The 16,593-nt window shown below is 47.5% G+C and overlaps 1 protein-coding gene across 3 annotated transcripts in view; it reads right to left on the bottom strand.

The window, feature by feature from the left end:
- The window catches only part of FEZ1 (fasciculation and elongation protein zeta 1), a 464,287-nt gene that overhangs the window by 400,234 nt on the left and 47,460 nt on the right, over nucleotides 1-16,593 (bottom strand). For 2 of the 3 annotated variants that reach the window (XM_086957154.1, XM_086957155.1), the window contains exon 2: nucleotides 1,072-1,423. In XM_086957154.1, coding sequence (XP_086813280.1) covers nucleotides 1,072-1,379 — 308 coding nt within the window. In that variant the 5' untranslated portion in view covers nucleotides 1,380-1,423. Of the gene's footprint in view, nucleotides 1-1,067; nucleotides 1,424-16,593 lie in introns of those variants that run through there. The other variant, XM_086957156.1, reaches the window with a different exon arrangement.

Below are 16,593 nucleotides of genomic sequence, written 5' to 3'. Positions count from 1 at the left end.
TGGTGCCTGCTGGGGTCAGCAGACCACGATGTCTGTGACTGCTTTTATGAATAAAGCAGTTTTTTTAAATGCAGCACGTTTTCCTTACAGAAAAAACGGGCTACATTTAAAAAATCAAATGAAAAATGTTTGTTACATTTCTTAAGGGCAGGTAATGGTCCTTGGGACCACCGGCTGCTCTTAAAATATATTTTTGAATCCATTCACAAAGGAGAACTGGCCCCCTGTGGACCTCTTCCCGTTCGTGAGTGGCTTACCACCGACTTGAAGTAGGTCGTAAATTACAAGCCTTTTCCGGCCGATAATTTGGTCGCTAAACAATGGTACATTCCATTGTGACTCGCTATTAGGAAGGGACACCCCTTCCTAATAGCGAGAGTTGCAAAAGCTACTTTGCAAGTCACTGACTCGCAAAATAGTGTTTGTACATGCCTGGACTCTTTCTGGCGGTCACAAACGGGCGGGTTTCCTGTTTGCAACTGGAAAAATCGGTTGTACATCTGGCCCCTAGTTCCTAATGGGAAAGCTATATCAGATGTAGCCCTGGGTTGTTAGCCAGGGTTCTCAAGCCTGCCTTCTGGCTTGATGGAATTTCAGTGGCTGCTGGTCAGGGTGCAAATGCTGACATACCCCGTATAGGGTGCCTTTATGTGGTCAACCTGTTCCCTTGGACTTGTCCTAGAACCAGGAGCCTAGATTAAATATTCCCTCCACCCTTGGCTGGGATAGTTAACCCACTTTTCCTTTCTCTTCACTGCCAGTGTTGTATTCTTCACCAGCTGATTAGACTCCACAATGTTAATTTTCAGACTTTAAAAAGGTGTTGCTATGGGGACGTGAACTTTCGATCTTTTACCTTTTTTTCCAAATGATTACACTTTCATACTGCCCTCATTTTAAAGAGTTGCTGTTTCCTACTTATAAAATCTAAATGCAGTATATATTCTTACTTTCAAAGGTGCATGGATTTATAAAGATTTAATAATAATAATGTAATATATTTCTTCTGAAATTAAAGTCCAAACACCTTAGAATGCTTTGTAACTGTCCAGAATATAAAATAATCCTTACTCTTCGTCTCTGAGGTCCTCCTCATCTTCCTGGATCTGCAGGTGGTTCTTCACTGGTGCCAGGTTCTCAGTTTTAGCATTGTAATTCCGAAAGCAAACATTTAGCTTCTCATCAAATTCATTGACCAAATCCTCCATGGATTTGAAGCTGATGATTTCAGAACTGAAATTCTCCAGCTCAGAGAGGGACGCGTCTTCCATAAGGTAAGGCGCTGTTCCATAGATACTCCTGGATTTTTCTTCCCTGTCCTCAGAGTAAGACCTCAAATCTTCAAACTCTTCATCAAGGCAGACCAGTGGGGCCTCCATATTGGCCACCTACTGCAAGGTCTAGATCCTCTGAATCAGCTTACCTGAAAAGTAGAAAAAGAAAACTTTAAAGCCACTATTCATGTATACGCTCATATTAGTGACAAATAACTTGAGTTTTGGCATAGAAAGATTCTCTGCGTACAGCTCCAAAGAGGCTGAACGACAGACAACCAATCAATTTTGTATGTTCGAGTTGCCTATGAGTAATTTCTTGCCTTTTCTTGCTTTGGAACATTAACTTCCTGTTCTTCTGAAGATATAAACAAAAATGTGACTCCAGTCTGCGTGTTTAAACTATAAATATGCTTGCAAATGTCTGGAATCTCCGGAATACTATAATGAATCCTTTGTGAACAATTGAAAATACTAAAACAGATTCTACCATTTGGACGCATGCAAATGGCATGTTAATAGTTTCCCACTCTCCCAAATGTTTGTGAGCATGAGCTTAAAATAAAAAACAAAAACATCTCAGTGTGAGAAGCAATGCTGCATGACACATAAGTGTGTGGCCCTTGGGTTCGTCATCTCAGGCACATCCCTCCCCAGTCTGTCATACAGGCTCGAGAGAGATCAGAAAAAAGAGGCCTTCATGACACTCAACCCTACCATGATCAGAGGCAGTGATAAAAAAACACACCTGGGCCTCCCTAAGGGCCCCATTAGGATAGCGGGCGGACTTTCGTCCGTCCGCCACCCTAGTGGCGCCAGGGACCGTCTGCCAGCGGTGCGGTGGTCCCGCACCACTGATTAGGATGTGACTACCACCCTGGCGGTCGCATTTCTCATCTTTTACATTGCGGCAGGTGCTGCTGTAGGCAGCACCCACCGCAATGCCAAAGAGCGGTGCCTGCCACATTGTGCATGGCAATGGAGGGGGGTACCATGGCCCAGTGCACAGCTGACCCCCAAAGCCAGTCTCCGCCTACCTTTTTGAGGTGGAGAATCCACTGCAAAAAGGCAGGTGGAAAGGCCCATGGTAATCACTACGGCGTTGCCTGCGCGGCACCGCCACAATGATTGCCTGGTTCCGGGTTCCGCAAGGCGGGCGGAAAAGGACCGCCTTGCGGAACTGTGGCAGTCAGTCTTTCGGACCGCCTCAGAACACTAGTGATTCCCACCGCCATCCTAATATGGTGGTGAGGAAATCACCTCTTGATCGCGTGCGGATCGCCACCACCGGGCCGGCGGTGGCGATCCGCACACCATCATAATCACCTCCTATGCTCTGTGTCAGAAAGTAAAGAGAAGATTGTCCAAACCTCTTTCTGATTGTCTCCTGCCTTGCACACCGGTGGCGAATTACAGATCTCTCAGGCCTTGATTAAAGGCCAGTGTAGTATTGTATAGAATAGTACGTTATTGAATATGGAATGCAAGGTGCACAGTTTTGGGGAGTTAGTATTCCATGCATAGCTAATTATGGTGGGGTTAGAATGTTAAGGGGTGACATAGGGAAAATAGGATACATTTTGTGCAGTGGATTCGGCAGAGAGTATGGATGACGTGAAGACAGATCTGATTTACCGCTGTGGTTGATCTTCAATAAAGATGCGTGGATCTTACAAAAGGAGTATGGAGTGATTACTACAGAGTTTGGTGACGAGCTAGAATGACCCCCTGAACCCACGGCATTAGAGTGCTCCTTTGTGTGGGCCCTGTAGAGAACCACCCGGGCTCTCTCCTACAGTGTATCTTTTCCCCCACGCCCGCACACGCACCCCGAGGCGGGCTCGCGCCGGGGTATAAAATAAACATGCGGAAGACCGCTCGGGGTCTTTCCGGCTAACCATACTGCCAGTGTATGTGTCATTGTGGTGTGTCTCACTCACCACGTGTTGGGGCCTTGTTGAAACGCCACATTGGCAACGAGGCCGGACGCTCACCACGCGTGCCCAGCGGTATCCTGGTGGCACCGGCATCCTGCTTCCAGCTGCGGTGCCCACCCGAGTTGCTGTGCTGACCCCGGTTCCCGAGACCCGCCCACGCGTCTCCTGCGAAGGAGCGCCTTCAGCTGGCGGGACTCGCGGGGGTCGGCGTGCTCTTCGGCGCTCCTGCGGGTGAGTCCTCCCTCTGCCCCGCCTGCGCGACACTCCTGCGTGTCCCTCCCCGGCCTGCGCGGAGGCGCGCTGCCGGAGTCTGGTTCCCCTGCCTCAGTCAGGCGGACCCTTCGTACAGGGCGAAACCACGTGGCCCGGCGAGGCCTCCTGCAGCCCCACCTCCCTGGCAGCGAGCGAGTGCACAGCTCGCAGGAACCTGCGTCGATCCCCAGCCTCGCCTCTCACCTCGTCATCCAGGAGGCTCAGCGGGGCCGCGCGGAGCGACACCGCGCACCAATCGAACGTGCCTGCTCCCATCCGCAAAGTGAAAGAAGAAAATAAGAAAAAAAAAAATCAAACAAACACGAGCACACGCAACTCGTCTCCTGGGCACTCTGCACGGCCCGAGCCCTACGCCTGCGACGTGCACATCCATAAGGGACAATTGGCCCGTAACAAGCCCACGCCCTGTGGCTCCATTCACAACAAGCATTGGCAGTGAAAAGAAAAAAAGAAAAGAGACATTGCATAAGTGGACAATTCCCACGCCACCCATACCAACACGACACCGGAAAGATTCAAGACATCACATTATAAGGCCACACAATGTCTGTAGTGGCGACAGGAGGAGCAGCCCAAGACGGGGCGGGTCACGTCCCACCTCCTGCAGTCCAGCCACGGTGCCTGCCCACCTCCACTCCGGCGCAGCGCCCATCCCACCCTTCAGCGAGACGGCGGATCCGGCGACAGCGGCGCTTCGATGGAAAGCGTAGGTCGGGAGGCTGAACCTCTACTTTAAGGGCACCAGAGAAACAGACGGCAGAGTGAAGAGGTCGCTCCTCATATTGTACCGGGGACCAGAAATCTACGATCTGTTTGAATCACTCCCCAACACAGGGCCTGAGCACGACTACGATGCCGCGGTCGCGGCCTTAAACGTGCACTTTGACCCCCAGCTCAATAATGACTTTGAAAAGTTCAAGTTTAAACGCGCCAGGGAGACTGACTCCGAGTCTGTTGATATGTACTATGCCAGGCTCCGCCGGCTAGCAAGCACATGCCCGTTCGTCAACCCACGGGAAGAAATAAGGGATCAGATCATAGTAGGGTGCAAGTCAAAGCTGCTGAGAAAGCTAATCCTGAGACAACCGGGCATATCACTCGACGAAATACTAATCCTAGCCAGGTCGCACGAACTGTCCGACGCCAGGGCAGAGGAAATGGAGGCAGCACTACGCACGCCGGTGATTGCCCCTCCTACTACGAGAACAACGCCGATCAAAGAAGAAAGGGTCGACGCGGTACAGAGAAGTTTCCCACCAGCGAGACAACGGAACGCCCCGCCGAGAGGAAACCAGTGCGGGTATTGCGGAGAAGATCACCCGGCCACGGCCACATGTGGCGCGAAAGGGAAAACGTGCCTCAAGTGTGGGCGCATGAACCACTTTGCTGCCGTCTGCCGGGGAGGGAAGTTCAGGTCAGCAGGCCCACGAGCCAGGGCAGTGACGCAGCGCATCCGACAGCTGTCCCTCGACCAGGAACCGCCTCCTCTGGACACTCAAGCCCAGGGAAGACGACCCAGGTACGAGGACGATGAGGACGACGAAGTATACGTCGTCTCCTACGTGAGCAGAGCATCCACGAAAAGGAGGCCGCCGCCCATGTGCTCCATAGCCGTAGATGGCACCGAAGTCAGTGCCCTGATAGACACGGGGGCGTCCGTGAATGTTATGGACTCGGACCAATACGAGAAGATGTCCCCGAAGCCCATACTGACGCCCTCTGTAGCGAGAATCTACACCTACGGAGGAACAGAACCGCTACCCCTTCGAGGAGTAATTCAAACGACGGTGGTCAACGGAGAATATTCCACGGAGACCAAATTTCACATCACGGAGGGAAAGAAAGGCACCCTCCTGAGCTGCCACACGGCAGAAGACCTCGGCCTGGTATTCTTTGCCAATCAAGTGCACCAGGCGCATGCTGACTTCATGCTAAAGGACTTTCCGGAACTGTTCAAGGGCCTAGGGAAATTAAAGGGGCGAAGATTCAAACTGCACATAGACTCGTCAGTCAGACCTGTAGCACTCCGGCACAGGCGGGTGCCCTTCAATCTCCGGCCACAGGTCGAAGAGGAGCTTCGGAAGCTTGAAGACCTAGGAGTAATCGAGAAAGTGTCGGGCCCGACACCCTGGGTCTCCCCATTAGTCGTCGCACCGAAACCGAAACAGCCAGGAGCCATTCCTCTATGTGTGGACATGAGGCTTCCCAATACAGCCGTCAGCGCGAAAGACACATCACCCCCACCATGGATGATATAATAGCGGACCTCAATGGGGCGAAATGGTTCTCAAAGCTAGACCTTAATTCGGGTTATCATCAGCTCGAATTGGAACCAGCCAGCAGGTACATCACCACCTTTTCGACCCACGTGGGGTTGCGTCGCTACACCCGGCTCAGCTTTGGTGTCTCCTCCGCGGCGGAGGTCTTCCAAAATGCCATTCGAGAGGTACTATCGGGACTGAGGGGAGTAATCAACCTCAGCGATGATATTCTGGTGTACTCCGCAACCCTAGAAGAGCACCACATCAACTTGAGGGCAGCCTTACAAAGACTCGCAGAGAGTGGCCTGACTCTGCACAGAGCCAAATGCTCCTTCTACCAGGAGTCAATAGACTTTTTTGGATACACCTTCACAAGGGAGGGTCTGAAAGTAGACCCCAAGAAAGCGGAGGCGATCAAGGTTGCCAGCACCCCCCGAAACCCGACGGAAGTACGGAGCTTCTTGGGCATGGCCACTTACTGCGGTCGGTTCATACCCAACTTAGCCGCCATAGCGGAACCGCTCAGAGCCCTCACCATAGCCGACCAAAAGTGGGACTGGACCAGCACCGCGAACATCGCATTTCAAACCATCAAAGCCAGCCTCCTGGATGACACCACTATGGCCTACTTCCAGCCACGGCGCCGGACCGAGTTGATCGTCGACGCCAGTCCCGTGGGATTGGGAGCAGTTCTTCTGCAAGAATACGGGCCCGAAGAATGGAAGCCAGTGGCCTACGCCAGCAAGGCGCTGACTGACACCGAGACAAGATATGCACAAATAGAAAGAGAGGCCCTGGCCATCAAGTGGGCATGCCAGCACTTTCACCTCTACCACTGCGGGCAGGAGTTCACAGTGGTGACCGATCACAAGCCCCTTCTACCCCTCTTTGCGGGGTCATCACGACTGGCTCCCCCACGCATAGAACGGTGGGCGGTCCAGCTGCAGGGTTACCGTTTCAAGATTGTATTCCGCCCAGGGGCACACAACCCGGCCGACTACCTGTCCCGGCATCCGGATGTCATCAATCAGCGTCTGCCCCCAGAAGAGGGAGATGAAGTGGAAGAGATTGTCCACATGATCACGCAGGCCGCGTGTCCGGAGAACATGTCGCTCAAAGAAATCGGAGAGGCCACCGCCGGGGACGAAACTTTGACGAAAGTCCGCCGTGCTTTGGAGGAGAACCGTTGGGCCCACTTCCTCGACTGCGCATCTAACCTCCGGCCGGAGGTGAGCCACGCAAGACAACAACTGTGGCAGGTACGCAGCGAATTAAGTGTGGGAGATGAAGGAGTCATCCTGCGAGGACACCTCATCGTCATACCGGAAAGCCTCCAACAAAGAGCTCTGAGTCTAGTGCATGTGGGACACCAAGGCATGGCCAAGACAAAAGCAAGGCTACGGAGCAAGGTGTGGTTTCCAGCGATGGACAGCCAAGTGGACGCCATGATACGGTCCTGCCACGCCTGCACAATCACAGGAGGAGAACCCGCCCCGGCTCCAGTGATCACGGAGGAAGCGCCTCAGACACCCTGGACACACCTCAGCATAGACTTTGGCAGCTTTCCGGACGGAAGACACATGCTGGTGCTAGTCGACTCGTTCTCCAAGTTTCCCATTGTTGAAGTCATATCATCGACAGCATTCCCACAAGTCAAGAAGGTGCTAAACCGCATTTTCGCCACGATGGGGCTCCCGGAGGAACTCAAGTCCGACAACGGACCTCCTTTCCAAGGGAGAGAATTTCAGTCATATCTGGAGGCCCTCCGGATCAAACACAGAAAGATCACCCCGCTGTGGCCCCAGGCAAACGGGGAAGTTGAGAGACTAATGCGAACACTGAACAGGGCCCTCCGGATTGCGGTAGACAACAGGGAAGACCCGGAGGCGGCCCTGGACCAATTTCTAGGAGCGTACCGACAAACGCCTCACTCAACAACCAAGTGCGCTCCTGCCCACGTGCTGTTCAAGCATGCGCCCCGGGACAGCATCCCAACCGCTAGTACATGGGCGCCAGAGGAGAGAAACGCGGAGGCTACTCAAGCCAGAAGACAGAGCGCAAACATCAAGGCGAGCGTGTATCGCCATGCTAAAGAACCGATCATCAAGGAAGGGGATGTGGTAGTTGTTAAAGATCGCCATCCCGGCTGGAAATTCGAAACTCCATTTGAGTCCGAAGTATGGATAGTGGACAAGGTCCCAGGGACAATGGTCACTGCAAAGAGGAACGGTCAGTTTGTGACAAGGAACGTATCATGCTTTCGAAAAGCAACCGAGCCAACTGAAGGCCAAAGAGTGGATGAAGGAGCGGAAACAGGAGAGTATGAAGAATTGGACGTCCGCAGTTTCCCGAGTCCAACTGTGGTACCACCACAGAGCGAGGTTCAACCCAGGGCAGTGCCACCGAACATAGATGCCGAGCAAAGTCATCCGAGGGCGACTGGTGCGAGTGAAGGCCCAAGGGCAACCCCGGCTGGGGTTGTCGAATCACCATGGACCCGGAATCACCGATACAGTCTGAGGCCCAATCCGAGGCCTAACCAGCGGATGAGAGACTTTGCCTGGACATCACCCTAAAGTGAAATCCAGAAGCGTGCAGTGGAAACAGAACTAAAACAAGGGAGGGATGTAGAGAGTCACCCGGGCTCTCTCCTACAGTGTATCTTTTCCCCCACGCACGCACACGCACCCCGGGGCGGGCTCGCGCCGGGGTATAAAATAAACATGCGGAAGACCGCTCGGGGTCTTTCCGGCTAACCATACTGCCAGTGTATGTGTCATTGTGGTGTGTCTCACTCACCACGTGTTGGGGCCTTGTTGAAACGCCACAGGCCCATGGCTTGGGAGTATTCTGACTTTCTTTGTGTTTAAAAACATTTTGAATTGCCGATTCTACAAGTGCATACAGGTACGTGTACCTTGTCTCCTTGGATTGACAGCCATAAGTAGTCTTATGTTCAAAGGCTTAACAGTTGTTTCACTGAAAGTCTTCGCCATTGTTTAAATATTAATGCGCGCCGCCCTTTGAGCGTCTCCTGCATTGTTTAATGCCTACCGTGAACCTCGGAAGCAAACGCCGATTCGACTGGTTTTGATGGTGTCATCGTCAACAATGCGCAGGTCACACTACGTGACCTTTACGTGCTGCTATCTAGCAAGATTTCTTGATTTACTTGAGATCTTACATCGCAAAGGCATCTTAAGAGTGCATTTTTCAATCAAAGGAGAGTAAGGTACACAGTTTCTTATATTATTTTACTTGGGTTATGACGGGACCATTTTACAAACTGTTCTCTTCACAATATTTAGTATATTTTGAACTGCTCCGTGTTACTTCTTGGATCATTACTGACCGATCATTTTACTCACAAGTCTCCTCAACAGTCAGCACATTTTTTAACTGCTCTGTGTTTTTAGGCATTATGACTGATTTTACCTCTGTAAAGTAAAATTTAGGCATGCCAAAGGATTTTCTATCAATGCCTGGATAACCTGTAATTAAATGGATAGAGTGGAAAGACTATTTTCTTAACTACGTTGCAACTCTAAAGGATAATGGTAATTAGTTATCCATTTTGAAAATGCAATTCTTGACTTGGATGATAATTTTCCACCAACTGTATGTACTGCAGTTATGAGGCATGCATTAGTTCAAAGGAAATAAGAGAAATTGGAACATATTGAAAATGATGTATCATCTTTGAAAGAATAGCAGCTAATTGTGGTGTTGGTCATTTGCATGCCAAATTAATTTGAGATCATAATGTTATGTATGCTACAAACAAAACCATACAAGAGAGATTATTGGTAGAAGGAGAATTCAGTCTAAAGGAAATAATAGCAAAAGGCAACAGGAGGACGATTGCCATATACATGGGAAGCGGGCTTATTGGGTTTGTTCAAACGGACGAAACAGACAAAGGTCCGAGAACGATTTTGGGATCTGGGACTGATAACAGCGAAACGCCTCATTACTAGACGTTGGAAAAGCGACACTCCCCCCCCAAGCACTGCACTGGCGTACGTCCTTTGACAACTGGGCACGAGCGGAAAGCACAGTGCTACACAGCGAAGAAACAGCGGGACTCCGCAAGTATCCCATAGCGCCTCCCCCTTCTCCCCCCTGCCCCCCCGCCCCGCTGAGCACATGACGGGCATTATATTCCAATCCCCACTGCCACTGGTGCGGTGCGCGTGCCCGCATCCGTTCGCCTAGCCTGCACACTTCACATAGAGACACACACACAATGATATGCAACCACCCAATTTCTGGTTCTACCACCTACCTTTTCAGATTGTTCCTTATGTTTACCTGTTTAGTACTAAAGATTTGAATGTCTATTGCATACCAGAAGAGCCCATCCTACCTTGGGCTATTATCACGGTACATCCTATGTTGCGGACTGAATAACAATCTGAGTGGATGCCGGGAAGTAACGCTTGCTCTATTACCACCCATGTTACTTCCTACCTACTGTTGCTATGCCGTTTATTCGTGAGATTGACATGCTACTTTGCTACCCTGATTATATGCAGGCCTGCACGGCCTTACTGAATACTGTACGTGATTGACTATAGTAGCTACTGCTCTGTTGTTTATAATCAAGCATTACTAATTGTTTATCATTTCTTCATTTTGTAACACTGTGATGTGATGTAAGAACTGACAAAGCAAAAATGCAATAAACATATTCAAACAGAAAAAAAGAAAGCAGAGTTATCAGAATGCTGACTGAAAGCTACTTTACCTCAGGATCATAAGGATTACCATAATTCAGTTGATAAGATTTCAGAAGGGTAAAGTTGCAACCAACAAAAAGTTTGGCGTTATGATTAGGAGTCTCAAGGATGAGAAACAATAAAATTAAATACAAATTTTCAAGAAAATGTATAAATGTGTTGTATTATCGTTCTGGAAGCAATTCACATTCTGCAAGTTTGGAAAATGTCCAGCTAAATGAGCCATGTGCTTAGAATGCAGTATTTTAGGACATTTTGCCAGAGTATTTAGGAAAAGGTTGAAATTAAAGAATAGTGTAATGCATTACAGAATCAGACATTGATTGGTCTTCAGAAGAGGATTCATAGGATTTGAATGGATAAAGTATACCGAAGTAAGGTGTGGTACTTAATATCAAGAACAAAGAAGATGGAATTAACAAACAGTTGTGTTGTTGTTTTTTTGAGAAGTTGAGTTGCAAGTAGCTGCTGACTTGGGATCTCTTTACACTATTGTTGCTCAATCAGTGTGGGAAAAGGGATTTGTACTGGTCATAGAGCAAGTTCTTGAAATTCCTGATTTTGGTCCTGGAAGCTATTCTGGAGATAAAAATGACATGTTAGACTTTAGACAAGTAGGGCCTCCTTAATGAGTTTTTGACAGAGGGCAGCACTGCAGGCCTTCCTGCAGTACTGCCCAATGGCAAAAGAAAGGGATAGGAATGTGCCGTATCTGTCTAATACAGAATATTCCTGTCATTTTCCCTTGCGCTGGAGCACAATGGGCTGACATGCGCCAATGCAGGCACCGTGATGCAAGGTTGCCTGTGTTGCGGGGATGATTGCTTTTATGCAGGAAGGGAAACCTTCCTGCACAAAAACAATCACAAGAGGTATTTTCCTCTTTCTATGTGTGCTCCAGAATGCAGCAAACACAGAAAAAGGGACAGAGAGGAGAAATTAAGATATTTCTCCTTGTGTGCCTCCATTGTGCTTCCCCTGGGAACATACGTTTTTGGGGCTGCCTCTGAGTTACGATTTCTCATAAAGCTGAGACAGTGTCAAAAAGCCATCGATGTTGCTGGGAACGCCCCCAGCAACATCCATTGCACACCCAAAGGAACAATATTTACAAGGCAGCATTAAGCCAAAAATAGTGGCTTAGTGCTGCCTGGTAATTTGGAGCAGGCTCCTACGCCACCAGAACATCCCAAAAAGTGACGCACCGGCAGCGCATGTGGCTTAGAAAATAAGCCCTCTAGTATTTAAGAATTACGTGCCATTTGTAAATTATATATAGCCACAGAGGGTTAATCTGTGCTGTGGTGAAAAGACCAGAGAGCTTTGGATAAACTCCTTAATTCGAACAGTCCAGAACAGGTATTAGTTGCATGTGATAGTGAAACAACGATAGAGTGGGTTTTAAAACATTTTACATCTGTTTTTTTCTGGAAAAGTTGAAAGGCTTTACACATAAGATATGAGTGAAACCTAATGCTGTACCCAAACTTCATCAACTACGCAATAAACCTCTTATTTTGAGAAATGAGGTAAAGAAGGAGCTTGAAAAATCACAAGACACTAATATTATTGAGCCCATTGAAGTATAAGAATAGATATCTCAATTAGTGGTAGCTAGACTAGCGAATGGAAAAGTACATTTGTGTGTGGATTTAGACACTTCCATGCGTCAAATGGCCCCGGCCGTCATACGTCTATGTGGGCGTGTGCAGAGGATGACCGGGGGCCGTCTGAAACACGCACACGAGGAATTTTTCAGCACCGCAGGGGAATTCCGGCTGCAGTGAAGCAGTTAAGATACTTGAATAACAATATTATTGTTGATCAGTTACGGTTGCCAAGAATTAACAAAATGTTATCCATAGTAGAAATGCTAAGTGCTTTTCTACACTTGACCGTTCCTCCGCATATCACCAGATTTCTTTGCATCTTTCCTGTAGACGTCTCACTGCATTCTGTACTCCATTTGTATGTTTTCAAATTTCACTGGATGCTATTTGGTTTGGCATCTGTGGCTGCAGTCTTTCCGAAGCTTAACGCAGAGTCATTTGGTGATATGCCAGATGTGATATTTTTTCAGGATGATATGGGGAGTAAAAAGAGAGTACCTGACACAAATTTGAAAAGTGTATTGGAAATTCTGGAAGAAAAAGATTTAACAGAAGAAATCACTAAATGTAAATTTTCAGAAAGGAAAGTGACGTATTTAGGACTGAAATTAGTGATTAAGATATTAGACCAAAAGAGAAACGTATTGAGGCAATAGTAAAAGCTTCCTCTCCTCAAAACAATGATGATCTTTGATCTTTTATGGGCCTAACAGAATTTTACTCAAAATGTTTGGAAAATCTTTTGAGTAAAACCCATGTTATGCATGTTCTTCTGAAGTAAATATTAAGATTGAATGGTTAGCAGAATGTCAGGGGGCATTTGAACACATAAGATCTGCCATCAGTACGACTCAAACTTGACAAACTTTTATTCCTTCTGCTAACATGATAGTAACCGCTGACTCCAGCGGAAAGGTTTTGGGTGGCGTACTCACGCACAAATATGATTGTGGTGAAGAAGTAGTTATTGCACTTGTGTTTTGTTGATTGTCTCCATCAGAAGAAAAGTACTCTGTAATTTGAAAGGGGAAACGTAATGTGTTTGTGGGCTCTAGAGCATTTTTTAGAAATGTTTGTGGGGAAGATTGTTTACTTTAAGATCTGACCACGAAATTGTTAACCACTGAAGGTTTATTGAGAGCTTCTATCAGGGTTTGCCAGAATGTCTATAAGTGTACAAGATTTTTTGTATGATGTACATGTATGTTCCGGAGTCAAAAAAATTAACAGCTCATTTTTTAAGTAGATTGTCTCTACCATTGAAGGAAGTGGATCACAACCTATGGAATGAACATCGCTTGGCTGGAATTTTGCATGTGGGTGAAAAGAAAAATAAATTCATGAAAGAAAATGAGTGGTTGGAAGTATGTGGCAATGATGATATTTTGAAATAAATTGCCAAAAAATTATTTCTGGTTGGGACCAAATGTAAAGGTGCAGAGGAGTTGAATGTTTTCTGGGAAGTGAGAGATGGATTTAGCATTGATTGAATTTTCGTTATGAGAGGAGAGAAAATCCAGTGAGTAAGCACTCAAATTGTACATGCACTTTTTTAGTATTTTCCATCTATAACCATGTGTATATTATTAAATTACAAACACTACAATAGTAAATTTGCCCCTCTATTACACTGTAGTGTTGTGTGTGTATTAAGCGTGCGGTTGTGGTATTGAGTGCGCGCTCATACCCAAGTTCTCTGTATATGTTTAAAGGGGATTCTTGGTTCTGGTGTTGAACCCCATCTGCGAGTTACTAGACGATGTTGGTCAGTTGCTTTCTATACCTCATAGATACCGGACGCTCCTTGTTGTGGGTGTTTCACCCTAGATCAAACTGAAGGGCAATCGCATCTGGCCTTTGAGTCCCTTATTACATCCAGGAATGCATGCTTCCACCACCAATCTAGCTTTCTAGTTCCTGACACAAATAAACGCTGAGACTACCAACATTCTCCTAATACTGTGTGCAACTGTTTATGATATGACAAGCAGGGCTGGACGCGAAAGCCAAATGCAGTCCTAGCAAAAATGCTCAAACCAGTCCTGCTCCCATCTCTCGCTTTCTATCCATCCATTTCTCCTCTCTCCTTCTGTCCTCCATCTATTTTGCCTCTCTTTGTCTTTTTTAAGTCCCCTGTGACTGCTTCAGTTACCATGGGGAGCTATAGAAAGTGCCAAAGGCCTTAGGAGCATCCATGGGTTTTCAAAACCAACCTTTAAGGGCTCCAGCCCACCAGGGAAATGCCAGATGGAATAAATGGCCTCTCCAGCACTGTCACAGAGATTAACTACTGCTGGCACAGGGGGCTTCAAAGAGAGAGAGATAGAGGCCTGGGTGCATGGAGGTGGAGAGAAAGAGATTATAGATGAAGGAGGAGAGAAGGGTAGAGAGAGAGAGAATGGACAAATGGAAAGAGAGAGAGAGAGAGGCGCAGAAGGTGAGCAAGGCTGGCTTGTGTGTCTTCACCAGGTAGCTTTTGGTTCCCCAGTTTGGGCGTGCTAAGAGGGTAGGTAGTTTTGTGACACTGTATATGCACTCATTTTATGCCTAATTTTTCTGAGAACCAGCGTTTATTGAAAAAGGAAAGAAAAAAAACAAAGGTTGAGGGTCATTCCTTTTACTTGCAAATTGCTTTGGTTGAACCTCACTGCCACTGTTTGTTGAAATTGTAATTCCCATTTTGGATTGAGCCACAGGAGTCTTTACTCTTTAACTTCAAGCTTTTGGCAACAAGGCATATTAGTCACCTAAACACAGCATCCATTGGGATACATTGGCGTTAAAGTGGCACTGGACTGGAATGATGACTCATCCCTTTGTCTACTCCCACATTATACCTACCCATGTTCCTACTTGTAGGAATTCCACAGGTGATGACAAGACACCAGGATATCTCAGGACTAGTTTATTGACCATCCACTCTCCTCACTGAGGAGCGCACCAACATTACACTGACAGCTTCAGGGCAGGGGATACCAACTGGGACAGCAGGGGAGGGGTGGACGGAAGGTACCACTGGGAGATTAAAGTTACAACACATCTCCCTTCCATTTAGGGTGGCAATGAAACAAAAAGAGAACAAGGACCCAGGAATATGGGTTTAGAGAATTTGAAAAAGTAGCTGTGATGGAGGCTAAACAGGACTAATGCATTACACACTTGCACTTACAATATTATCAAAACTCCACCATTGACCATTTTCAAGTTGAACCACATTCTTAAGCACTTTGACAATTTTGCACGGTGAGTAGTATTTACTTTGGGTGGCTGCCACTTTATTGTTCTTCCTGGCTTGTACCATGCCACCAACCTCCCACTTGCAACCCTTCACACCATGTTTTTTGTCATACCACAGCTTGTAGTTGTCTTGGTGTTGCTTGATCTTTTCTCCTGCTACCTCTTGATCCACTTCTCTAGCCTCACCTCCACTTAACCAACTGGGATTCAATTTAGTACATGGTTCTCTACCACGCAATGCCACAAAAGGTGAAATGCCAGTGACCTTATTAGGTGAGGTGTGATATGCCCACAGACACTTCCTAAGCGATCCTTCTATGTCATGTCCATTTGTGGCAGCTAACTGGATATGTTCTTTAATGATCCTGTTTGCACGCTCGACTAAACCATTGGCCTTTGGGCAATACAACGCTGTAGTCTCATGCTTTATGTCCATCTCCTTGAGGAAATCTCACATTTCTCTAGAGGTGAACTGCACCCTGTTGTCGGTCACCAGGGTCGCAGGTATACCCTCTTCCACGAACACACCATTCAAGAATTCAATCACCAACTTAGTGGTGACACTGTGAACAAACTTCTGCTTAATCCAATGTGTTGTATAGTCAATTAGGACCAGCATGAATCTCTTCCTTTCTCCTAATTCCTGCATTGGTCCGATGATGTCCATGGCCAACTTGCTCCACTGTTTGGTTGGCACTTTTACTGGGGATAATGGTACTTTTTGCACTGCCTTGGATTTGTCACTTCTGGCACACGCCCCACACTCCTTTACCAATTGTTCAGCCATGGCATCCATCCTGGGGAACCAGAAACTTGATCTTACTCTGGCTTTAGTAATGCTTCGCCCCAGATGGCTTTCATGTGCCAAGTCAATGACCTTCTTCCTGAGGTCCTTGGGTGGTACCACCCTATTATTTCGAATGATTCTTCCTCCAATGACACACAGTTCGTTCCTGACTTCCCAATAATCCTCAACGCTGGCATCAAGTTCATTCTTCTTATTGGGCCATCCTTTTTCCATGTATTCTCTTAAGGTACTTAACTCCTTGTCTTCCTTCATATTGTCCTGCCATTCCTTTTCCGTGATAGCGGGTATCTCCATCATCAATATGGGACTGTCAAGAGCTTCTTCTGTGACCTCCACTTCTGGTAATGGCGACCTTGACAGGAAATCCACAATGTTGTTTTCCTTGCCCGGTACATATTCCACATTGAAGTTGTAGTGTTCCAGTCCCAGGATCCACCTGCTGATGCGAGGTGTG

The sequence above is a fragment of the Lissotriton vulgaris genome, chromosome 2_1 (genome assembly GCF_964263255.1).
Source record: "Lissotriton vulgaris chromosome 2_1, aLisVul1.2, whole genome shotgun sequence".
NCBI classification, from domain to species: domain Eukaryota; kingdom Metazoa; phylum Chordata; class Amphibia; order Caudata; family Salamandridae; genus Lissotriton; species Lissotriton vulgaris.
This window is presented reverse-complemented; position numbering and strand designations above follow the sequence as displayed.